The sequence below is a fragment of the Sminthopsis crassicaudata genome, chromosome 3 (assembly GCF_048593235.1).
Source record: "Sminthopsis crassicaudata isolate SCR6 chromosome 3, ASM4859323v1, whole genome shotgun sequence".
Classification (NCBI taxonomy): domain Eukaryota; kingdom Metazoa; phylum Chordata; class Mammalia; order Dasyuromorphia; family Dasyuridae; genus Sminthopsis; species Sminthopsis crassicaudata.
In genome coordinates, this window is record NC_133619.1 from 260716147 (window position 1) to 260742244 (window position 26098).

General features: G+C 32.2%; 1 protein-coding gene across 2 annotated transcripts in view; it reads right to left on the reverse strand.

Moving 5' to 3' along the window:
• Positions 1-26098, reverse strand: part of ADAMTS5 (ADAM metallopeptidase with thrombospondin type 1 motif 5) — a 76040-nt gene that overhangs the window by 4058 nt on the left and 45884 nt on the right. For both annotated transcript variants that reach the window (XM_074300608.1, XM_074300607.1), the window contains 4 exons: positions 11064-11347; positions 8150-8333; positions 7471-7646; positions 4356-4531 (listed from right to left, as the gene is read on the reverse strand). In XM_074300608.1, coding sequence (XP_074156709.1) covers positions 4356-4531; positions 7471-7646; positions 8150-8333; positions 11064-11347 — 820 coding nt within the window. The remainder of the gene's footprint in view (positions 1-4355; positions 4532-7470; positions 7647-8149; positions 8334-11063; positions 11348-26098) is intronic.

The window sequence follows — 26098 nt, forward strand, 5'->3', positions numbered from 1 at the left end:
GAAGAGTAATTAGAATCACAAATATCTGAATTATCTATATTTACTGCAAAGTGGCCACTAGAAGAATCTACCTCCATCAATATTGATATTATTGACAAAGAGAAAAAAATAAACAAAAAGAAATTAAATGCAGTGGAGGGAAGACTCACAGGTTCTCCTAGGAAAGTCAAAGGATACATCCACTAGAGTAATGGCATGGCTTGCTACCTTTTCCATGATTAGCATTCCACTTAAAAACTGAAAAAAAAGGAAGACATTCTTCCAACTCTAAAAGTAGGCAATATCAAGCAAAGATTGAAAGGAGTAAGTGGAGATGTATGTTTAGGTCTTCCAACACCTGGCTCAAAGTCCCTGAAAAGAAGTGGTTGTTCTAACCAGAATGAATTGAACTTAGTGACCAAATTTCACCTCGAGTACAAGGCATCCAGTATAGATAGAACTATAGGAGATACATAGTAATGATGGATATACTTTCAAATTCAGAAATAAATAATAACTTTAATAGAATATATCATAATTTAATTGAAAATATTAATAATCAAGAATAAGAGTGGCCTGTCATCGGGGGGAGGGAGTGGAGGGAGGGGGGAGATAATTTGGAAAAATGAATACAAGGGATAATATTATTTAAAAAATTACTCATGCATATATACTGTGAAAAAAAATTCTAGATAAAAAAATTAAAAAATTAAAAAATAAAATAAATAAATAACATAAATACATATTACAAAGGAAAAAAAAAAGTATGTTACAAAATGCAGTTAAGGTTTGAGGAATGAAAAGGACCAAAAGCATGAATGCTACTCAAAAATTTCCCATATATAAATCAAGAAAAATATCTTCATGAATTTAGTTGGTAGAGCCTAGAAATGGTGCGCAACAACAATAGGACAGAAAAAAAATACATGACATTGATTATATCTTAATGGAAAAGAAACAACTAATTATTAATGCAAGAGATTTTTTAAAAATCAAAATCAGCTGTCTCTGAACAGGTAAACTCTCTATTAGTCAAAATCAACATCAAATTAGAGCTAAGAATAAAGATGAGAAGATAATGAGAACTGAAACAGTTTCAACCTGACCTATTCAAATACTTAAAAATGAGAAATGAAAATTCAACCAATATGTATCAACCACTACAACAAAGAAATAGCTTTGTAATTTCTATCATATTGGTATAGTTAATATAAGCAACTAACATCTCTCCAATTATTTAATTGTCTTTGTTTTTAAAAAGAGTAGTTTATTGTAAATAAACAATAAAGAAACAAGAAAAAAATATTTCTTGTTTACCTCTTCATAGGTAGAGTCAAATATTTTATACATTCAGTTATTATTTTGAATGGAATCCCCTTTTTAAATTCTTTTTGCTGAGTTTGTTAGCAATATAAAGGCTAATAATATATGGGGATTTATTTTATATCCTGTAACTTTGCTGAAGTTATTGTTTTAGCTAATGTTTTGAGTGAATCTCTGGAGGTCTATAAATAAACCACTGTATCAAATACAAAAGTGATATTTCTTCTCTGTCTATGCCCATTTCTCCCCCCTCCCTTCTTTATTCTCTTGAAACTAAGAAAGTAACAAAACTTCACCCAGCTCCTGAGTATGTATGTTCCTTAACTCCCACTGTAACTCTTGGAGACAGTTGGATTCAGATGAGATACATGTCTCTTTTTCCTCATTAGATTTCATAGCACTTCATTATTTAGTCATTTCCATACCGATTTGACTTACTGGGTTTCTCTTGTCTCTCAAGTAAACATTTCAGCGACTGCTCAAGTCTGGTCTTTTCATCATGAAAGCTTAAGTGTTCTCTATTCATTAAAAAGGATAGTTTTCTATTTCACAATTTTGCTTTACTAAGAATGTATTCTAATAGCCGTATGACTACAGAAAAATGATTCACCTGAGACTAATAAAAGAGGTTGATTGGAGGAGTAAGAGCTTTCCCACATATCAGACCAGGGGCTCTAGAGTTATAAATTGTTCTATTTTTATATTTGAAGAGGCATTTCATTTTCATATTGCTAGATCCATAAAACTGGAGTTCAGCATTCATTCCCTAAAAAAGGCAGTGTGAGTTTGAAATGATGTAAGGGGGAAAGAGACTAAGAGATTACATGTTGGGTGCTTTCTGGCAGATAGTGGAAATATCTTTGGGGAAGCCAATTTAGATACACCATATCAATAATAAGGCAAAGACATCACCTTGTATATTATACTCTTTTGGTTATTAATTAACAGTGATTGACTATTTTTTCATGGACTTGCAGAAAATAATATAGGAGCCAGTGTAGATGGCTAATGCTATTATAATATTTCCAATGTAACCTGGATATCCAGGCAGACCATCTGAACTAAAAAGACTATTGAGCTATATAATGGAATACAAGTAGGTTCTAATACATTTTTAAATTTAATTTAACATACATTTGTTATAGCTTATTATGGAATATGGGGAAAGGCTTATAGCACACTTTGGTTGGATTATAAATTTTATGGAAAATACCGTAACATAAACTGAAAATTATGTTGTAGCCGAATTATGGAAGGTTTTAAATGCCAGACTAAGGATTATATTTTATCCTGTATGCAGTTGGAAAGTTTTTTGAGCAGAAAAAGTAACTTTATCTTTTTGAAGATTATTTTAGTATCTATAGAAAACATTAATTTGGCATGCTAACTTGGTCCAAGTGGAATGAACCTTAATCAGTATTAACAAAAACATATTTTATGTAAAACTTTATATGGAGACTTGTTTTAAAAAACATTTTAGGAATTTGATTTGATAAGAGAGTTCCAGCCCAGACCATATGCAGAGAGATTTAGTGAATGAATCACATTAACAATGTTTTATGGGTAACAGCTTCCATATATATAAAAACAAGCAACAGAGTAAAAAACACTGGCAATTTTTATGTAATCATGACTTTGAAGAGCTAATACATGGATGACATTGCTTTATACAGATACATTCTAAAATGAAGTATCAAAAATGTACCATTATTTTATACAATAAGTCACTTGTTTTTTTGTTTGTTTGTTTATTTGTTTTTTTGCTGAGGCAATTGGAGTTAAGTGATTTGACCAGGTTCACGGAGCCAGGAAGTGTTAAGTGTCTGAACTCAGGCCCTCTGATTTCAGGCTGGTGCTCCGTCCACTACACCAACTAACTGCCCCCATAAGTCACTTTCAATATGTGGTTATGTCAAATTGCATAACTGAGGATTGAAAATTTTCAAAATTTCAAATCAATTATTTTGAGGACATTTGAAATATTGTATATGGAAAAGAGCTATAGGTATAATACTTCCCCTCATACAAGTAAAGGCAGAGAAACTTTCATATAATTTCAAGGTCAGGCTTAATGCTACCTATAATGTAAGATGACTAATAAAGGCAATCTTAAATCCAAAAAAATATCATTGAGAAAATATACAAATATGCAAAAGGAGCTCTGTACTGCTACCTATACTTTAGCATACTAAGTTTTGGATTGATAAAAATTTCATGAGATAGAAAGTAATAGGTTATGATTTAGCAGCATTGAGAAAATACCCATATTAATAACATTACAAGCCCATTAAAATATCAATTTTGCTGTTAAATTTCATTATAAATTAATAAATATTTTGCTCAAAATATAAAATAAAACACACTCTAAGAATATTGAGTTAAGAAATTTTATCAAGAAAGTGCCTTGCACTATTCCACTATAATGCAGAATAATGTAGAATCATAGAATCATATTGAAACATAGAACTGGAAGGGGCCTTTTAGAGATTATTCAGTGTAACATACTCATTTTAAAGATATGAGAACTTTAGATTTCATATAACTTATACAAGCTATGAGCTATTGTTACTAATGAAGATCAAAGGACTTTCCTAAGAAGTTATGTCAGTGGAGGCAGCTAGATGTCACAGTGGATAGAATACTGGCCTTTGAGTCAAGAGGATCTGAGTTCAAATGTACCCTCAGATACTTAACACTTACTAGTTGCATGACCCTGGGCAAGACACTTAAGCCCAATTTTCTCACCAAAAAAAAAAAAAATCTACTCCAGCTCTTGATGACTCTTACAATTGTGCCCTCAAGGCCAAAGAGCATCCTCTGTGGTATACATGTTCCACATTTACAGCTCTCAGAACTTTGCATCTTTTCTTTTTTTACCTTCATATTTTCAATTTGCTATTAGAACAACACGATATATTACCACCTAATCTCTATTAATTCATTCTTCTTTAATCATGTGTATATAAAATTTGTTACTCATATCCATTGGGAAATTTAAAAATTTTGAAGACTAAGCTTAATTATAATGAGGGATACTTGTATCATCACATTACCTTTTTTTGTTAAATGTTCCCATGATCTTCGTACAGCTGGAATTATCTCCTCCACATATGCCACACTTATCATATTGGAGCTTTGAACCAATAATGTTGTCACAACCAGTTCTCACACATTTCCCTTGGACACATATTGAATTACTGTATGGTCTACATTCAGTTCCATCCTTCACCTAGGTAATTAAGAAAAATTAACTTAAAATGTCAATAACTTGGTTAATTTGTAAGTTCTACATTGTAATTTTTAAAAGTTTGCTTAGAAGGGTAGTGTGCAAACAAAGCATATAATTTCCTAAAAGCAATGAACTATATAGATATTTGTATTGTGTGGGGCAATTCCACGTAAAACCTTGAGTTTTATAAATCTAGAAACCTAATTGATAAAAGAATCCAAAGTTCTCAATTCATTTTGTAATGTTCTGGCTAGCTCTCTGAATGGCTTCTAAATGGGCCTTGGTTTCAGCAGAATCATTACCACAAGAATAGTCAGGAATAAAGTCCAAAGTCTTTATTATCTCCTTCACAGTCTGTCTCCTTCACCTGGGGCAGGGCTAGCTTTCTGGGGGAACTTCAGCTGGCCTTGGTGTTAGTGAAGGAATGCAAGAGGCAGGAGAGCCACCAGGATGGTAGGAGATGGAATGTCTCTCTTCCAGTCCTTGTTGGCACTTATATACCTTATTGTAATTACATCATTACAGCACACTATTATGTGTGAACTTAGAAAATCATTACATGACCATGCTAAGTACTAAGTATATATGTAAATTAGATAACCACTGTATCATCAATTTCTCTGAGTTAACACCTTGTTTGAAGTATATTTCTTCAGAGTTAGGGCTTTCTACACTTTCTGAAATGCTTTCTTTGTGGTCACTGTGAAAACTGCTTTATCTAGTATCATTTAGCAGATACATATTGTAGGAAGGAATAATTGACTGCAGCATGTTTGAATTGGATCCAGCAAATCTCTGGTGCCATTAAGATACTTGAGATGTTAGTGTATCATTATCATTAATTTAAAAATAATCATCTCAAAGTTAAAAGTAATAGCTCAGTTTAGAAAGATTTATCCATTCCCTATTGAATAGTTCCAAATCTCAGTGGAAATGAACAGATGGAGGTATTCTTGGTCTGTCTGAGGAAGTAACCTAAAAGATAGACTATTTATGATCTGACCATCATACTCAGGAGAATTTGCTTTAGGGCACATTGGCAAGGTTCATTAACAAGTTTCATGTCATAATGCTACTTAATACATCTTTGTTTTGGTTCATAAACTTTGGAAAAAATTGCTACATATCCATATATATGTATGTGTATATTATATATATATATATATATATGCATATACGTATGTATATATATATATATATGAGAAGAGAGATATACACACACTCACAAAGATAGAGAATTTTAAAATACAATTTAAAATTGAAGAAAATTTGATAAAGATGAATTAAGTTCTCTTAAAAGTTTTTTTGTCTTCTAAATGGTATTTAAAAAAAACACAAAAAAAGTCTTTGAAACAGATTTTCATATAAATTCCCATGTAATTATTTATATGGTTATAGTTTTGGTTTGGCCCTGAAAAGGCACATTTCTACTCTTAAAGTAGAGGTTCCTCCTTTCAAGAGCAGAAACTCATCTGAACCTTAGAGTTTGAGAGAATTGCCTAAGAGCAAATTGATGAAATTTATCTCTTTCCTCAGGACAGAGAGGTTGAGGATTATTTGGCATATATGTGATCACTTCACAGGATATTTCTACTTAGCTCAAAGGATATTTTTTCTTTAGAAATGTATAAAGATAAAAGACAACTTTAAATTTTAAAGAGAATATAGCCTGTGGGATGAGAAACTAAGTGACTTGCTCATTGTCCATAGCTAATATAATATCAGAAACAAGGCTTGACCTCAGATACAGCTAATTTTACTTAATTTACAATTTTGAAAATCATAATTTTTGATCTGTTAAAAAATTTAAACAATTAAAAAATTAGATTACTATGAAGCTTAGTCAAGTTTTCCTAGTAATAAAAAGAGCTATATGTTTACTGTCAAACTTGTAGTTATAAAAGATTTAGGAGCTTTTGGAGTAGTTGAGTTGCTATATATATATATATATATATATATATATATATATATATATACACATTTAAAATTATTATATCAATATATCAAAGATCCATTGTACAGGAATACCTCCACCAAACACAAATTACAATTTGTCTATAATTTAGTAGATAAATGTTGGAATTGCCTATGGTTCATAGAAATTGACTTATACTCATGGTTAGAATCCAGTTCTTCATGACTGTACATTAAGTGCTCAACAACTATAAAAAGCTTCTTCTAAAGGAGAAATAGATAAAGATAAGAGAAAGAAAATTAGAGATAAAGGTCTTAATCAATAATGTCGCAAACTTCTCTTGAATATAAATTGAATTACTGTATGATCATTTAACATCAACCTTCATCTAGTTATATTGAATATATTAATTTAGAATTTCAAGAATGAATATCACTTTTATTTATTTGTTACCTATAATTTCTTTGTAATTTTAATTTTCTTGGAAGGGTACCTGAAAATTATGTAGTCATAAATAATTCATACATACAAAGTCATAAATAATGAGTCTTCTAAAAGGATCTAAAGTCCTTAATTTTCTTTTTGCATGTGTAACTCTTTTCTAAAATATTTTATTTACATTTTATATGTTTATGTTTAAACATTATCATATACTCAATATTATAAGATATATTTGATCAAAAATATAAAGTTGAAGGTAGAAATAAAAAAGTAAAACTCATTCATTAAGAAAATATTTGGGAAAATATACAATAAATGGTATCATTTACTCAATCATACATAAAGGAGAAAAGCTGTTTTACTTTTTTATTAAAATCCCTGGAAAATAGGCATATTTATTTTCTTTACATATTCCTTAATAAATGTTTAGTTATCTAATAATACTAAAGAATACTAAATAAAATAATACTAAAAAATACTAAAAGAAGGTATTTGCTGCTATGAAACTCAAAAGCAGTCAATTACTTTTTTAAAAGAATAATCCCAAACAATTTAAACATAAAGAATACATATATGTAATTACCTTTGGGGAAAATACCACATAGTAACCTGTTCCTTTGGCTCGACATGTCAGCTTGCACACATCTGCAGGCAGAACTCCTGCATATTTGGGAACCCACTCCACGAATGTCTTGATCCCTTTTATATCTGACTGAAATCCATTTTTTGCTTCACACTGTTCCTGACGAAAGGCTTTAGCTAGAAAACAAGCATCTTAGCATTCATTTCGATCTCTGTGTTTTATTTAAGTGTCAACATATTGGAAATTTCCTATTGTTTAAGTCTTAGAACATTTGGAGATTTTATTTTAAGAACAAGATGAAAACATCAGCTTTGATTTTTTTTTTCCTTTTTCTCCTCCCTAAATAATCAGATTCTTTACTTAGAGCTAAGGATGTGGTACTTTTCTCCCAGAACTTTGGCTATCATCATCATCATTATTATTAATACCATGTTATTTAATTTTTATTATAATTAAATTATTTTTCCATACTATTCAATTATTTGAATACTACAGCAATCAGGTAATCCTAGAATGACATTCCCTAAAACTGCCTTTCCATTTCTACTACCTTTCTAGTGTGATGTCATCAATATAAGTAATCTCTCCCATGCAGATCATGGTATCCTATTAGATTAATCCCTGTCTGCTATTTACAACTATCAAAATAAGAATACAAGATAAATATTAAGGAACATACCATATGTTGGACAGGCTGTGACACTGCAGGAACGGTAAATGGCTCTTTTTCCAGTGCAATATCGGCCATTGTTTCTAGGTGCTGGGTTATTACAATGACGAAAGGCAAACTGAACTCCTCCCCCACATGAACGGGAACATTGTCCCCAGGAACCCCAAGAACCCCAATTGCCATGGTTTGATGTCTGAAATAGAATATAGAAGATATTTCATTGGAGATAAAAATCTTGCTACAATTTGTAATATCTTGGGGGCAACATTTGGTAATTACTGTTTTAATTTCAGTTTCCAAAGTATTCTTAGGATTTATGGCTGGGTGGGAACTTAAGGTGTCATCTAGTAAACTCTACCTTATTTTACTGATTGGGTAATTGAGATCAGCAGAGGGCTAGACATATATTCAAGGTCACACAGATAGTGAGCAACCAGGCCAGGATTCAAATGGGTTCTTGGACTTCAAATTCTATTTGCTTTCTACTGTATCACTTCACCATGTCAAACTATGAGATGTTGCAGAGACTGCAGAGTCCAGAATGGGTGCAATGATTATTCACAAAGAGTTAACTGAATTGTCACTTGATTCTTTCCTAGAACAGCAGGATTCAAGTGGTTCATATTAGTTAAGTACCCATTAAAAGGAAGGCATGGGAACTACAGAATATCCTTCTGCCTATGAATTTTAACATAGTGATTTTTTTAAAAAATAGAGCAAGTTCAGAGTCATTTTGTTTCATACTACTATCCTGATTTATCCCCTAATCTTTGACAACTCACCAGATTTTTTTCTCTTACCAGATTTTCTATTTTATAGCATTTAGGTAAAGCCCTGCTATTAATAATAAATTTACTTTATAGCAGGAAAATCTAAATAATCTGATAATCAAGTGCAAAAACTGATTCATAATAATAACTTTAAGATGCAAAACATTTAAAATTCATTTGAGTTACATCCTTCTAAGTTTTGTACATTAAAATACATGTATATCTATATAGACATATGTGTATATGTTCTCTCTGTGTGTATGGATATATATGTCCTCAATTCAGAGATGAGATAACTATCTCAAAGATCCAAGTCTCACAACTAGAATAACTGCTAATAATGGGTTTGAGTCCAAGGCTCTCCTGATGCTAAGCTATTTCTTTCTACTATACGATACTGCTTTTCTTTGTGACTCATACATTCATTCATAATTATTAGAACTGAGTAGGATAATAAAGAAACTGAATCCTTCCTGGAAAAAATGCAATATGTACATGTCTAGTGATACACTAAAAAATGAATAATTTCATCAGTATGAATATCACCACCATTGCAACAGATCAAAGCCCCTTCATCTTTAGTATTTACCTTGGTAATTAATCTGCTAGTGATGAGCCTCTCCACACTTAGCCAGACTATTCTTAAATGACTGCTAGATGGCAAATATTGATAGGCTATTCTTATAGCATTTTAACTCAGTGAAATGTGCTCTACTCTCAAAAGCTATATACAAGGTGTAACATAAGAGCAGGACTTTCATAGAGAGTCAAAAATGCAGACAAAAGTAAAGACTTTCAGAAGAGAAAGAGACCCCATAGAACAGTTTAGGGTTTTTTTTTTGTTTGTTTGTTTGTTTTGGTCCTGTTATGAAGTCTGGCAATAGTCCAAATTCCTTTGGTTAGTGACTTTTGTAGAAGGCTTGTAACAACTATAGAAATAACCCAGAATGTTTCTTAATGGACATATAGAATTTTTATCCTGTCTCATAAAACAAAACAAAAATAAAAAACAAAATGTGATGTTTCTACCCTGTTGTGCTGAAGGAACCTAGGAGTAGAAATGAGAAATAGAATATTTTGCTTCATTCCTGCAACCAAGAGTAACTCAGGAGGAGTAGAGATAACTCCAAACTGGGAATCCTTAATTGTTTTGCTGTCACAGATTCTTCTGGAAGTCTCACTAAGTTTATGGACCCCTTCTAAGTATTTTTTGTGGCTTCTACTCATATTGCAAAGAAATGTTTTTAGTTACAGGTTAGTTAGACACATTTTTTCCCATGTAAGTTCAAACAGCTCTCAAAATCTATTTATGGGCCTCCTAAGGGGTTCATGAGCCACAGGTTAAATAAGAATTTCTGTCCTAGACTCTGTGGTAAGGGCAAATCACTACTTGGAAAAAGAAAATAAACAAGAGCACCCACACGTGGTACTACCACGATTTGTAGAGAGTAAAATTTTTAGAAAGAAAAGCACTAGATTTGATTCCTGGTGTTGTCAGATTACATCAATGGTGTGACTCTGGACTTCTCTAATATGAGTTTTAAGATTCTTGATTCATAAAATGGGGGAGGGGGTCAGAATAGCTTTAATTTTTTTTTTTTTTTTTAACATTCTGTGCTTCTGGTCTCTTAATGGCAACTCTTATCTACCCTCAAAGAATTTAGTTCTATCCTGAATCTGGCTTTTAGTCTGTCTGCCTCTAACTGTGTGACCCAAGGCAAGCCATTTAACTTCTTAAGAGCTCAATCAATTTCTTCATTTTAAAAATTAGGGAGTTCAAAGTCAGGATATTTATAGTTCCTTCCAATTCTAAAATGTTTTGAAATGCTAATATTAGAATGTTGAAGTATACATAAAACAGGTTTCCATGTAATACTAATTGTCAATCCCAATTCCCCAGTAGTTTATTTCATTCAACAAGCATTTGCTAAGCACCTATTATGTGCAAGATACTATGCTAGACATTATGTATATAAACAAATTAGCACTATAGTTTAAAATAAGCAATAGAAGATAAAATGCAAATTTCCAAATTAAAAACACTTTCTTCATTGAATATTTTTGAGGATTTCTCACAGCAATCCTAGCACATGCCAAATAAATCAATATAATATTTTAATTTCTCGATGTTGTACAATATAGAAATGATGTACCAAATAATATTTTTTCTTGGTTTTGTCGACGCACTTGCCCTGAAGGCAAATCCTTCCTTTCCCACATGGCGTCCCCTCCACAGCTGGAAGCTTCTTGGTCAGACACACCATTTGGCCCTGTCGAACAACTGCACACCACAGGCGAACACAGACATCCATGCCAGGACATACTGTGTACTCAGGCCCAAATGCCAGCTTGCATTGATGGATAGCATCATATGTCTGTCCTGGGAGCTCTTCAGGGCCCAGGATCTGCTTTCTTGGTAAGTCCAGCAAACAGTTACCTGAAGGGATAATCCAGGTTTTGTTATTACATTGTTTCTAGGCTTTATGCTAAGTTAAATCATGACCTCAAAAATAAATACACAGGCTGATTTTGCCCCAATAATTTATATTTTGCGACTTGCAGGAGAAGCAGTCTAGAGGAAATGACTAAGGGGCTGGTTCCTCTGGACATGCTCTTGTATCTTCAAGTGCATTAAAAAGTTGTCTAATTTCTCTGGCCTCAGTTTCCTTACTTGTAAAATAAAATAATGGGAAAAGATATCTGAAGTCCCTTTCTAGGTCTAAGATTCTATAGCTATATATTTAGGAGGATTTGAATTTTAATAGGAAATTTATACAAAAAAACTTCAAGATTCACAAGAACGAGATAAGAATTAGTAATTGGGGACAAAGGTAGGTCCTGATTTGAAGGTATTGAGTTGAATGGGTACTGCCTACTCATTAGCTGACCTTTTCTACTCTTTCTCTTCTTTCAATATCCTTTGGGTCCAACTTTTACAGGAATTTATACTTATTACAAATTATTGCAAAAATAGCAAGGACTGTATTATAATCTTGAATATAGGACCAGCTGAGTCACCTTAGCTAACTCTCAACCACTGAGTGCTTTAATTTCCCCACTTCTATAATAATGATTATTCTTACATTCCTGAAATATTTTGAGGATAAAATAAATGTTAAATATTCAGGGAGAAGATAAAATTACTATTTATATGGTAGATTACAACTAACCCATTAAAATGTGATAGTAACAATTATTAATAAAATTGAGAGGTTAGTGTTTAGTACTAATAAATTAGTAATAAAATTACTAATGATTCAGTTAAAAATGACACAATTTTAAGACTGCAAAGGATCTGAAAGTTTATTAGTCCAACTCCCTAATCAATGAATGAATCTCTTTTACAGGATCCCTGACAATTAATTATCCAATCTCATCTTGGATTTGTCCTTTGATAAGGAACTCACTACAATACTGATGTTCACACATATGGCAAACCAAAAATAGGTTAAAAATCATCATTTTCATGTTTAAATACAGGAAAAATCAGGAATTGTTCATGTGTTGCTAGAGAAGGAAGTGAACATTCCAGTTTCCAGTCCATCTGTTGAATTCCTTGCAACTTTTCCAGCAGCCTTCACACTGTTTGCTTTGCTCCAGGAAGTTTAGCTGCTCGACCTCTACCTTCCAGCTACCAGACCTCTACCTTCCAGCTACCCAGGCCAATTCCTTAGAAAGATTGATAACAAACCTGAAAGTATTCCTCAATAATTAACCTACTCCCACCCCATTAAATCTTCCCTAGTAGTCTGGTAGTTGTTATCTACAGACTTCCAAGAAACTGCCCTCTGCTTTAATGAGTTCAGTGCCTGGCTCTTCTTTTCTTCTCCATATATGTACTAAGGAACTTAAATCCTGATATTCTCTCAAATGCTCTAACTTCCCAGTTCCTCAATTTACTCATTTTCCATGACCTACCACTTCAACCCCTCTTTGCTACTCACAGAAATCATCATACTATCATCTAAGAAGTATTTTACCACCAGGTTTATGGACCAGAAATTCCTTTATCTGAAAATTGCCCTCCCATTTCTTCTCCTGCCTTGCAACATCTAATTCTATTCTTTGTCTTCATTGTAACTTTCAATCTATCCAACTTAAGTTCTTTGCCAGACTTTCACTCCTATGCTGGCTATAGTTTCCTCCCTTTCCTATACTGATCCTGATTCTGTCACTGATCTTTCCCAGCCAAGCCTGAACCTGAAATTGTTCTCACCATCTACTGCTTAAATTTCTATTCACATGCTGTTGAATAAAAGAATAATTTAAAAATGTAAAAACTATGTAGACTGGGTCCACAACAACTGTGTTACATATTATCAACTAGATATTCACTGTAACAATCCTTTTACCCCTCATCATAGAGTCTTTCAAATCTTTTTACAACTCTTCAAATCTTTCATGGTTCACTTTGTTTACTCATTCAGGTAAAAACTTCATTTCATATGTTGCTGGAAAAAATGAAATTATTCATCAAGAACTCCCTTTTCTCCTCTCCTCCCCATTTCACTCAGATTCCTTTGATTATTATCTCCTTTTTCATTCTTTTTCTCTCAGGAAGAGATGAAGCTTCTCCCAGGTAAGACTTTAATCCTATTCCATCCCATCTTCTCCATCAGATTGACTCTTCTTGAGATGGATGATTTTAATGGGATCCCTAAATTATTCCTCTTTTAATCATTATTAATCAGTTTGGTGTTATTCCATAAGGGTAGTGATTATAGTGATGAAGCTATTTACAGTAAATGCCTGCAGTTCCACTTTCCAAATCTCTGCAGTCTGGCTTCCAATTTTATCAGTCAATTGAAACAACTCTCTCCAAGGTTACCAGTGATTTTTTAATTGCCAAATATAATGATCTTTTCTTAATTTTCATCCTTCTTGAATTCTCTAAATCCTCTGATAATATGAAAGAAAGACTTTTCTGCCTAAAAACCCAAAGAAGACAATTGATCCCTGGAACTTCCTTTCTTCTTACTCATTCCTATCTTTCCATTATTCTAACTCCTTACATTTCTTCCCACTACTCCCTTTCAAAACACTGCTATCCAGTTACACTGGCTTCCTTGTTATTCCTCAAACAACTCTAAGCTCTTAAGTCTACATTTTTACCGAATGTTCCCCATCATGGAATTATCGCCCTCTTCATTTCTCTTCCATCTAGCTTTCCTGACTTCCTTCAGGCCTCAGCCAAATTTCCACCATCTACAAGAACCTGTAAAATCCCTTTTCATGCTAATGTCTTCCTTTTGTTGATTAAGTATAACCATCCTTGTTTATGCAACATTGTTTTTATATTGTCTCCCACTATACTGTGAGCTCTTTGAGAGCAGAGACTTTTTAAAAATTTTAACTTTAATTTTTTTTTTTTTTTTTTTTTTTTTTTTTTTTTTACTGAGGCTGTTGGGATTAAGTGACTTGCCCAGGATCGAACAGCTAAGAAGTGTTAAGTGTCTGAAACCAAATTTGAACTCAGGTCCTCCTGACTTCAGGGCTGGTGTACTACCCACTACACCACCTAGCTGCCCTGACTTTTTTTTTTTTTTTTTTTTTTTGTATTGTATTTTGGGTTTTATTTATTTATTTTTTGGCCTTTCTTTTTCCTTAAATACTAGGCATAGTTCATTACACATAGTAATACATACTAAAAAATACTTAATATATTTTACTTGATTTGACTTGAAATACTTTCACTTTATTTAAATTTCTTCAAATCACCTATCCATGTATTTATCAAACTGTAATCGTAGCAGTATATTAAAAATGTATAAAGAGAGAAGTTATTTTTATGTTCTGAGCCAGAGTATTTGAAGTAGAAGGTTCTTAAGGGATTCCAGGAAATTCACATGTAGAACAAAAGGAAGAATGGGGCTTTCCTTCAGTTCCCATTAACTCTCAAAAGGACTCAGAAATAAATTATTATCAGATAACAGAGCAATTATAGTTTAATTCAATGGACATGAAAGAGAGAAACTTGTTATCTAGAAGCCTGATGAGTTGATTCAACACCAGCTCCCCACCAGACTCCATATTCTCAAAAGGTATACACAAATTCATGATCTTTTGCTTATGGGCCATGTAGTGTCTTCACGTAGTGTAAAGATTTTGCTTGTTTGCTTGAATATATCACTGGCACCTACTTAACACTCAAAAGGTAAACCATGATTCTTCCCAACTATGTCAGGATAACAGAGAATAAATATGTTGCCTTATGCTTGCAGTGACCCTTAGGATACAGATTTCCAAGGCTGAAGATTTTCTTTCAAGATTATCCTTATTATATTTCCTTAACCTTTCAAAACATAACAGTTGATGATTCAATCTGATCAGAAATAGCAGAGATTTCTAGAAAAAAACTGGGGCAAGTGAATAGCATGAATAGATGCATCATGTCTGAAATAAAGCAGACTGAAACATAGTTTGGGATAGCTACTCCGTAGCTCCTCTTTTCAGGCTACTTAGGGCAAGGTTACTGGTCGATGAACTATAAATCCCCTAGCAGGGGAGGAATTTGAAGAAGTTTTTCATTGTGAACTATTTGGTGAAGGTATATCCACCAGCAAGTAAAATATGTGGAAATATAAAGAAAAACATAGAAATGCCAAAAATTCAAAAGAAAAAATATTCAACAATAACATAGAGCATAGGTAATTAATAGAGAGTGTGCTAAAACTAAAACTAGAAGGAAAAATGAGTACGAAGATCTCAAGTAGACTATAAAGCTCACTTAACAAATATAAGAAAAATGAATCAATACCTCATAAAATTCAAAAACTTTTAAGAGAACTTAGAACCAACAAAAAGAAATTCCAGAATTGTCTAAAAGAGAAATAAAATCTGTAGGAGAAGAATTTAGGAATGAGCAACTGTTAAAGAATTTATAAGCCTCAAAACAGAAATAAAAGACTCAATTAGCAGCTTAGAAAAACAAATGACTCTACTGTGGAGATTCATTGAAGCAAAAGGGTAATTAATGACAGACTTGCAATACAAAAATAGCGAAGTGGAGGAAAATTTCACAAAGAGAGAAACAAAAGGCAACAATATTAAGGAAACAATGATTTTTATACAAATCAAATCATTGACCTCAAAGACAGGATATGCAGAGACAACTTAAGAATCATAATCATTCCAGAAAAAAATTATAAATAAAAAATCTGAACATTATAATGCATAATAAAAGACTTCCCAGAACTTCTGCATATAGAAAACAAAGCACCAAATGAAAGAATCTATTAATTGCTTTTTTAAAACACCTCATGCATCCAATTACAAGACACAGTAATTAAATCTAACAATTCCAATAAGAAATAAAGTCTACAAATACCAAGGAAAAAGATCTCAATATAGAAAAGAAAGAAATAAAATTTGAATAAAACAACACTAATAAACTAAAAACAAAACAAAACAAAAAACCAGAAGGGAGTGAAATAACATTTTCAGAAAATAAAGGTGTTCAATAAGAAATCAAAAATGAACACAATGAAGAGAACATTGTATATTGTAACAGCATTATTGCTTTATGAACAATGTTGGCACACCAGCCCTAAAGTCAGGAAGATTTGAGTTCAAATGTGCCCTCAGACACTTAACACTTCCAAACTTTGTGACCCTGGACAAGTCACTTAATCCCAATTGCCTTTGCAAAAAAAAAAAAGAGAATTTTGATCAGCTAAGTCATTTTCACTATCATAATTACCCAAATTAACTACAAAACACCTATAAAGGAAGACTATCCACATCAAGAGAAAAAAAAAAAAACACCTAATGAGTAGAAGTATATACTAAAATGATTTTACACATCCACACACACACATTTGCCTCTAATAGCCATCTTAAGGGAGGGAGAGAGAAGGAAGGAAAACAGGAAAAAAGAAAGTTGCTTGATAATTTTATTATATATTTAAAAGGATTAGCAAATTACACACAATAGATTCTCAGTTTCATGTGCAATCACCTTTATTTATTCTAAGATGCCATGGAAATACTTGTTTTATTTCACAAATTAAAAATCAAATACATAATTTTTTAAATGACATGTTCTATAAATCTGATATTGAACAATAACCAGCAATATATTTGAACAGAATATTCAATTTGAAAATATGTTGAATTTAGATACATAATGTCTAAAAAAATCATCAATGAAATAAATTACCCCAAATTTATAGCATTTTTAAGAGAAAAAAAAATGATTTATAGGGTAAGATTTTTTTTTTTCCTGAGGCAATTGGGATTATGTGACTTGAACTGTGTCACAAAGCTAGGAACTGTTAAGTGTCTGAGGTCATATTTGAACTCAAGTCCTCCTGACTTTAGGGCTGTTCTTCTATCCACTTCACCAACTAAAAGTAGTTAAAAATAAGATTAAAAAAAGTATACAAAGCAATAAAGTTGTAGATGAAATTTAAAGAAATGGCAAAATGAAAGTATAGAAGTAAAATGGAAGCAAGAGGGACTAAATTTCACAATCCCACTCACTGCAGGTGAATCAATGTAGCTAGTGAGATGTATTTATAGAATGGAAAGGGTACATAAATAAGATGGAGGTGAGAGAGAAATGGGTGAATAGTGAAACAAGGCAACTTCGATAGTCTCTCAACAAGAAAGGGGGCTATAGGAGAATAGGCACAAGGGGAGGACAGCAACTGGTGGAATTAGAAGAGTTTTGGGGAGAGGTTGTCCCACTTGCCCCCATGGCAGTATTGGGGAAAATGTGGATACATGTAATGGGAGATGGAGATTTTTTTAATGGGTTTAGGAGAGGGTATAGTGGATGGATAATATCTTGTCCTAGATGGAGCTGATATCTAAAGGGGTGGGAGTGGACTTGAATTCAGAGATAAAATAGATGCTTGGCCAAAGATATAAAGAATGATCACTGGGAGTACAGTGGGTAGACATGGATCACAAATGAAACCATTAACAACTCACATTAACAAAATAGCAAATAAAGATTTTAAATAACCCAATATCTAAAGACAAAATTGAATTAATTGTAAAGGAACTACCAAAGAAAAAATCTGAAGTCCAGAGAGATTTCCAGAAGAATTCTATCAAACATTTACACAATCAATAGTCATATGATATGATATGTGTGTGTGTGTGTGTGAGTGTGTATGTGTGTGTATTTTTTTAATTCTTGAAAATTGAGCAAGAAAGTACATTAGTATATTCAGGAAATTCATTCTGCCTCTGAGGCTTTCTAAGCTCTGGGCTTCTCACAGTGAAGCAAACTCATCCACTGTGGCTCTTTCCTCTGAATAGTCAGTTCTTCCCATAATTTCCCTTTTAAGGAAAGTACCCAGACCAGTAATGTAATCATTATCCTTTAGGCTCCACTCAGACATCTCTGATTTTTTTTTCCTCTTCCACTCCTACTTTTCAGCTTCTTTTTGTGTGTTTTTAGCCCCCATTGGAATATAAACTCTTTAAAAGAAGAGAGATTGATCTTTTTTTTTCTACTTGCATTTATATTATCAATACTTAACATTCTGCCTATCACACAAGTACTGAATAAATGTTTATTTATAGATTAAAGAAAAATATATAGACCAAAATCATCCATAAATGATGAAACAAACTTAAATAAAATCATGCCAGACTATAGCAATTTATTTTTTTTTTAAGTAATATGATCGAGTTGGATTTGCACCAGAAATGCAAGAATGATTCCATATTAAGAAAATAATTGGCATAAGCATACTAAAGAACTAAATGATTCAAAATGTCATGTTCACATTAGTAGATGAAGAAAAGGCCATTGACAAAATACAACACTCCTTTATGCTAAAAATGCTGCAGCATATAGGCACTTTTTCTAATGTGATAAAAAGTAGCTAGCTAAAACAAAAAGCTGCCTTTGTGAGCATTAGGAAACACTAGAAGCTTCTCAATAAATACAGACATGAAGTAATGATGTTTCCCTGTCCCATTACTGTTTGATATAGCTCTTGAAATGCCAGCAATAGCAAGAAAAAAAAAAAGAAATTAAAAACACAAATAACAGGCAAAGAAGTCAAAATGAAATAACATTTTCTGTTAAAATGTTTTACTTAGAAAATTTTAGGAAATAAGCAAAAAAATAGTTAATTCAATTAATATTTTCAATAAAGTTGTAGGCTACAAAATAACAGAAAAATCAATACCATTTCATACCAATATCATATTAATAACAAAATCCAGGAGGCAATAATAGAAAAGGAAGCCTAATTCAAAATAAAATGTTTGGGAGTCAATATTTACCTAGATTCAATTCAAAATATTCTTTAAAGAAAGAAAGGACAACTTAAATAGTGGGAAGAAAATTAAGTACCTCACATAGCTGGACCATATCAATATAATAAAGATAACAACAATACTAAAAGTACTTTAATTTTGTACTATTGTGAACACCTAATGGATAATTTACAGAATTATACAAAATCATAATGGAATTTATTAAGAAATATAAGAAAAAATAGAAAGGGAGAATACTTCCAGATCTCAACCTATATTATAAAGTAGAAATTAACAAAACCTTTTAGTACTTATTTTTAAAAAATAGAAAATTAGGCCAACATACAAGAAAGAATCAGATAATATATGACTTCAATAATTTCATGTTTAATAAATTTAAAACAAAAACTGGAATAGGAAAGTACTATTAATTTAACAAGAATATATAGGGAAAATGCAAAGCAGCTGCCTGATTTAACTTCTTTCCTCCAATGACAAAATGGGGAAACTAAGGCCCTTCCTCATTCCATAATCTTTAGAGATTGTGTTTCTTTCCAATAAGAAAAAGCTGTCCAGAGATCTGATTGTTTCTGTTTTCTGACTTAGTTTCCTGGTCACTGAAAAGCATGGAAAAAATCCCACCTATTATTGAAGACTGAATTATCATGTCTTTTATCATAATCTAATATGATGAATAGATTTGTTTCAGTGTAGTGATAGGTGAGAGGTTAGAAGGAGAGGAGGAAAATTCAAAGAAGTTAAATGCCACTGTAATCTTGTAGCATTATCCTTGCTTTGTTAGAATGTCTTTTTGCCCCTCCAATAAGAGAGTTGCTGGCATCAGAGTTAGAGAAGGTTACACAAACAGATAGAATGAAATAAGAAGAACCAAGAAAACAATATGCAAAATACAAAAACAACATACAAAATAATTATAACAGGGTAAATAGAAATAATGAAACCAAGAAATCATTTTCTACTAGGCTAATCACCTGCTTTTATCATTTTCTCTGATAACTCACCTTCCTAAGAAGATTGAATCAATTCTGAAACTCAGACCTCCTCTGCACTCCCTGGCTTTAGGATCCCTCTCTCTGATTGGAGAGACTGGAGGGTGAACATCCCAGATTCTCAACTTAAGGAAGCAGCCCACTACAGCCTCCTCACCTTTCTCACCCAGTTGCAGGTTTTTATTGTTCCATGACTGTTCCTCCTCCTGCTTCCCCAATTAAGTACTCTTTTTCCTCTTCTCTGTTTAGCTTCATTTTATATGTTGTCTTCCCTAATTAGTCTGTGAGCTCCTTGAAGTCCGAGACAAATCCCTAACACAGATCATAGTATGTGGCACATAATACATTCTTATTAACTGTTTATTGACTATGTAATTACAATAACCAAGCTTGGACCTAGAGAAAACATTCTAAAATGCACATTGTTTTCTTTTTTTATGCCACAAAAGTGGACAATTTTGGGTGTGGAATAATCCTCATGTTAATGAATCAATCAATAAACATTTAGACAGTCCTTATTACTCTCTAGTCAGATAGTTGAAGTGTTGATTGGTTTTACTGAATTGCTTTTTTTCCACTCTATTCCCCATTCCACCTCTGTTATAGTGAATGACAAAGGCATATATTTTAAAATGAAATTAGTGTAGAAATATTATAAATAAAAAGTGGATGAAAATGAAAGTAACAAAGAGAGAAAAATATTAGTTGCAAAAGAATTGATTATAACAAACATTAAAAAATATAAATGTTCCTCTCTTAGAGCTCCATAAATGCAACAAGCTAAATTCAAAGGAGAATATTGTGTTGCAAACTGTTAAATAGATTAGATTTGGATGTGTTGTGGTGACTTCTAAATTGGATTTTTAAAGAATACACTTATATCCCAAGACTCAATGGTAGATTTATTTTTTTTTTTTTTTAATGAATAGATACTATGGCTTAAGGGAACCATACCAATGTATAAACTATAGAGACAATAAATAATTATGGTAAAAGAATAATAATGGTGAAACAGCAAACCAAAGTTGCAACAAAAGCAATTGGATGAAAATTTATCTCTGGACAAAAATTAATGAAGTAGAAAAAGAGATCAATGAATTTAATATTCAATCATAAAGATTAGGTAACAGACATCAAAATTACCAAACAATTATAAAAGAAATATTTGAAATTATAAAATCAAGATATGACAGAATTGACAAACAAAACTAAAATTTTCAAAGAAAAACAAAATCAGTAAGTAATCTGATGAAGAAAATAGAATATTAAAAATTATCAGAATTCAAGATGAACAAGATTAATTTTTATCAAGTAGACAGAAAACATAAAGAATTATTAGACATTAATGCCTTGCCCATTTTAAGCACTTAAATGATTATTGACTGATCAAAAAAAATGCAAATATATGCCAATGATACTTGGAATTCAAAAGAAGGTGACACATATCAATAAAATACAGAATATCAGAGTCAACCAATAAACTGAGGTCTTGAGCTGTGTAAAAAAAAAATAAATCAGTCAAGCAAAGATGGGAAGAAATCCTGAGCTGGATGGATTTGCAATTAAATTCTATCCACATTTTAAAAGTTTCTCACTTTGCATCTAATCTTTGCTGCATTTTGATACTATAGAACCTCCTCTCCTATTAGGCCCTTTCTTTTTCCTGGCTTTTCATGATATTACTTTCTCCTAACTGTCCTTTTGTCTGTCTGGCCATTCCTCAGTTTCCTGGATTTTCTCTATTGATAACTTCTCTCTGGATAACATCAGCTTCTATGAATTCAACTATAATCTTCATATAACTGGCTTGCAGATCTTTATGTCCAGTCCAAGTATCTCATTTGCACTCTAGTACAATATTAACAATTTTCTCATGAATATTCTCCCTAATTTCTCTATTTCTGTTGAGGCTATTAACATTCTTTCGAGCATCAAAGTTTGAAAACACTCTTCAATCATATGTAATCAATTGCCAAATCTTGTAAGTCAATCCTCTCAATTGTCCTCCTCTCTACTAAGACAGTAATGACTTTTTTTTTGAGGCCATTCTTCTCCCTATATCTATTTTCTCTTCCTCTCCAATCTATCCTCCATACAGCTGCCATGTCATTTTCCTGCTCAGTAAACTCCAATGGCTTTCTCTTCCACCTAAGATAATGCAAACTCTTAGTTTGGCTTTTTAAAACGCTCTGCAATTTTGCACCAGCCCTTCTGTTCAGATTTGCCTTTAATTCCCCTTATTCCTAGACCTTCTAGTCAAATAGTCCGACTTTCTGCTCTTAGTACAAAATATTCAATGTCCTACTACTATACCTTTGTACAGACTAGTGCCTCTTGTCTAGAAGTCTCCTTTGCCTCCTTATCTTTGCTTCATGGAAACCTTAACCTTCCTCAAGGCTCAGATCTGGTACCATTTTTACCCAGAAGCTTATCTTGGAATTCTCAGTTTCTAGTCTTTCCAACCCCAAATTACTTTGAATTTATATTGTACATATGCTTATTTAATTTTCTATGAACACATTATTACTCTCCTGTAGAATATGAGGGCAAATGCTTTTTAAAAATTTGTTTTTGTATTTCCACTGCCTATCACTATGCCTGGCACATTGTTATTCAGGCATTGAGTCATGGCCCCATTTGGAGTTCTCTTCATAAAGATACTGGAGTGGTTTGCCATTTCCTTCTCCAGAGAACTAAAATAAACAGAGGTTAAGGACTTGCTCCCCTAATGATATTTGAATCCACATTTGGACTCAGGCCTTTCTCATTCCAGGCCCAGCACCTTATGCATTGAGCCATCTAACTATGTTACTAGTAAGATAGAAGGTGCTCATCCAAATTTCATTCATGAAAGAAATATCATTCTGACTTTCAAACCAGAAAAAAGCAAAGGAAAGAAAACTGTAAATTAATTATATACATTGATACAAAAAAAATTGAAATGTGTAAATAAAGTGATTGTAAAGGAATTACAGCAATATATCCATTAAGTATTCACTACCATCTATTAGAAATCATACCAATGATGTAATATTAATAAAAAGTGGATTAAAAAGAAAATAACAAAGAAATAAAAAATTAAGTTAGTTGCAAAAGAACTGATTATTACACAACATTAAAAGACATCAATGTTCCTTTTATAGAGCTCCATAACTCTAACAAAAAGCTAAACTAGAAGGACAATATAGCAAGAAATCTTTGCATCAAATGTCATTGATAAAAATCTGTTATGTAAAATATATCCACAATTTCCACAAATACAGGGTATTCCTTTTTTAGTTTAAATTTTCAATAGTTTAAATTGCATTCAAACTTTTGAGATGCCCTCTATATTCTCTTCTTCATTTCACAAGAGGTCAAAAGTTATGAATAAGCAGTTTTCAAAAGAACTGCAAATGATAAATGATCATGTGGAAATATACTGCTAATCTCAAACTGTATATCCTATAAGATATCTAAAACTCAATAAATTCAAAACTAAACTCATTATCTTTTCTATCTCTTCCCTTCTTTCTAACTTTACTATTACTGTTAAGGGTACCATCATTCTTCTAGTCATGTGAACAAAGAAGGTAGGTGTTTGTGACTCTTCATGCTCTCTCATCCCTATTTCCAATGGTTTACCAAGTCCTGTTTATTTTTTCTTTAAAGCGTATCTTATATACACTTTCCTCTCAGCAAAGATTTATTAAGTTCCTAATATGTGTCAGTCCCTGTGCTAAGTGTTGGAGATGCAAATAGGAAAAAGAATGACAGTACCTATGTTTAAGACTCTTAAAATCTAATGGCAAAGGGTAGTGGTGGAAGGAGGGAAGATAAACAAGTTCAAGTCCCATGGAGTGAAATCAAGTGAGAAATGATGAAATATAAACCCTCATCATCTCTTGCTTGGACTATTGCAATAATATGCTGATTGGTCTGATCTACCTGGCAAAGCCATCTTCCTAAAACACAGGTTTGATCTGAAATCCCTCTTGTTCAATAATCTTCAATGGCTCCCTATCACTTCCAGGATAAAAAAAATTAAATCATTTATTTGGCATTTTATACCTTTCACATAATCTGCCTTTTTAGTCTTTACATACTTTATATACTGGCATAGATCCAATCATTCTTTGCTTCATTGCTCTTCCCTCACACAGGATACTCTACCTTCCAACTCTGGAGATTTCTCCTGGCTCTTCCCTATGTCTGAGAAGTTATCCATTCTCATCTCCATCTCCTGGCTTCCCTTGCTTCCTTCATGTCACAGCTAAAATCCTATTTTTTATAGGAAGCTTATACCTGATCCCCATTAATTCCAGTATCTTCCTTTTGTCCATTATTTCTAATTTATCTGGTTTTTAATCTTGTTTCTGTGTAATTATTTGCTTGTTGTCTCTTACATTAGACTATGAAGTCCTTGAGAGCATATATGTTATGTCTCTGTAGCACTTGGCATGGCATATCAAAGGGACTTAATAAATGTTCATTGATTGACTTTCTGAAATCACTAATAATGAAAGAAAAAAAAATAACTTTTTTGAGATTTAATTTTTATTCCATAAATTGGTAAAAATGAGCAAAAAAAAAATAGAATAGCTAGTCTTCTCATAATCAATTTGGAATTAAGCAATAAAAATGACTATTCATGCCCTTTGCACCAATGATTCCATTACTGCACCTGTATCCCAAAGAAGTCAAAGACAGAAACATAAAGCTCAACATACACCAAAATATTCATAGTAACACCTTTTATGGCAGTAAAGATCTGAAAACAAGTTGGTTTCCCACCAACTGGGAATGATTGCAAGGAAGCTGTGATGTATGAACGTGAGGAAATATTATTGGATAGAAATATATTATTCCTGGATAATTTAAATAAATATGATAAGATTTGTAGGAACTAACCCGGTTGAAACAAGTGAAAACAGAACAACATACAAAACAATAACTATATAAATTAAAAGATCAGATCATTGAGGGAAGCTAGGTGGCACAGTGGATAGAGCACCAGTGCTGAAGTCAGGAGTACCCGAGTTCAAATCTGACCTCAGACACATAATACTTCTGTGACCCTGAGCAAATCACTTAACCCCAATTGCCTCAGCAAAAAAAAAAAAAAAAAAAAAAAAAAAAAAAAAATCAGATCATTTAAAAGGAAGCCAAACTCCAAGGAACTAAAAAACTAATAAGAGTTTAGAAGGCTATATAATGAAATTCATTTCCCTAATCTCTGGAAAATAAATGGCAATACTAGAGCAAGATTTTTTAATAATTTGTCTGACACAGTCATTAAATTAGGCTTAGAATCCAGTATCTGCCCTCATAAAGGTAAGAGTTTGGCACTTGTCAGTTCTCTTATCAGTAAGGATAAGATTCTGTAAGGCTGAAGAAGGTGGTGTCAAGCTAGACTTGAGTTAACTGCTCGGTGATAAGATTAGAATTGATGAGTTTATTCTGGGAGGGGCCATTTGTTCCTCAGAGCTAAAACTGGGTAGAACCAGTAGAGGCAAAATTAAATAGTTTACTAGATTTTAATGAAGTGACATGATATGACTTTGCATCAATTTGCCTCAAGAATTTCATATTTAGCTACCTTATCTGTTCCTCTTTTCAAAACAACTTACATAATATTGGGATTAAATGTTATTTGAATTTTTGATAGACTTCACTTCTCAATTCATCTGGTAACAGATTTTTTTTTTTTTTTTGAAGGGGAAAGAAATAAATAAAGCTTTACTTATGGTTTATTCAATATTTTTTTTTCTGAGATTGGGTTGTTCTTTATTTTTTGTTTAGGTTATCTGGACATTTATATATTTTCATAAATATTCATCCTTTTCATATAGATTAGCATTTTAATTAGCATGTAATTGATCAAAATTGTTTCTAATTGTTCCTTTTATCTATTCTTCAGTTTCTAATTTGTCTTTTTCAATTTTGATTCTGGAAATTTGATTTTCTTCCTTTCTTTTTTA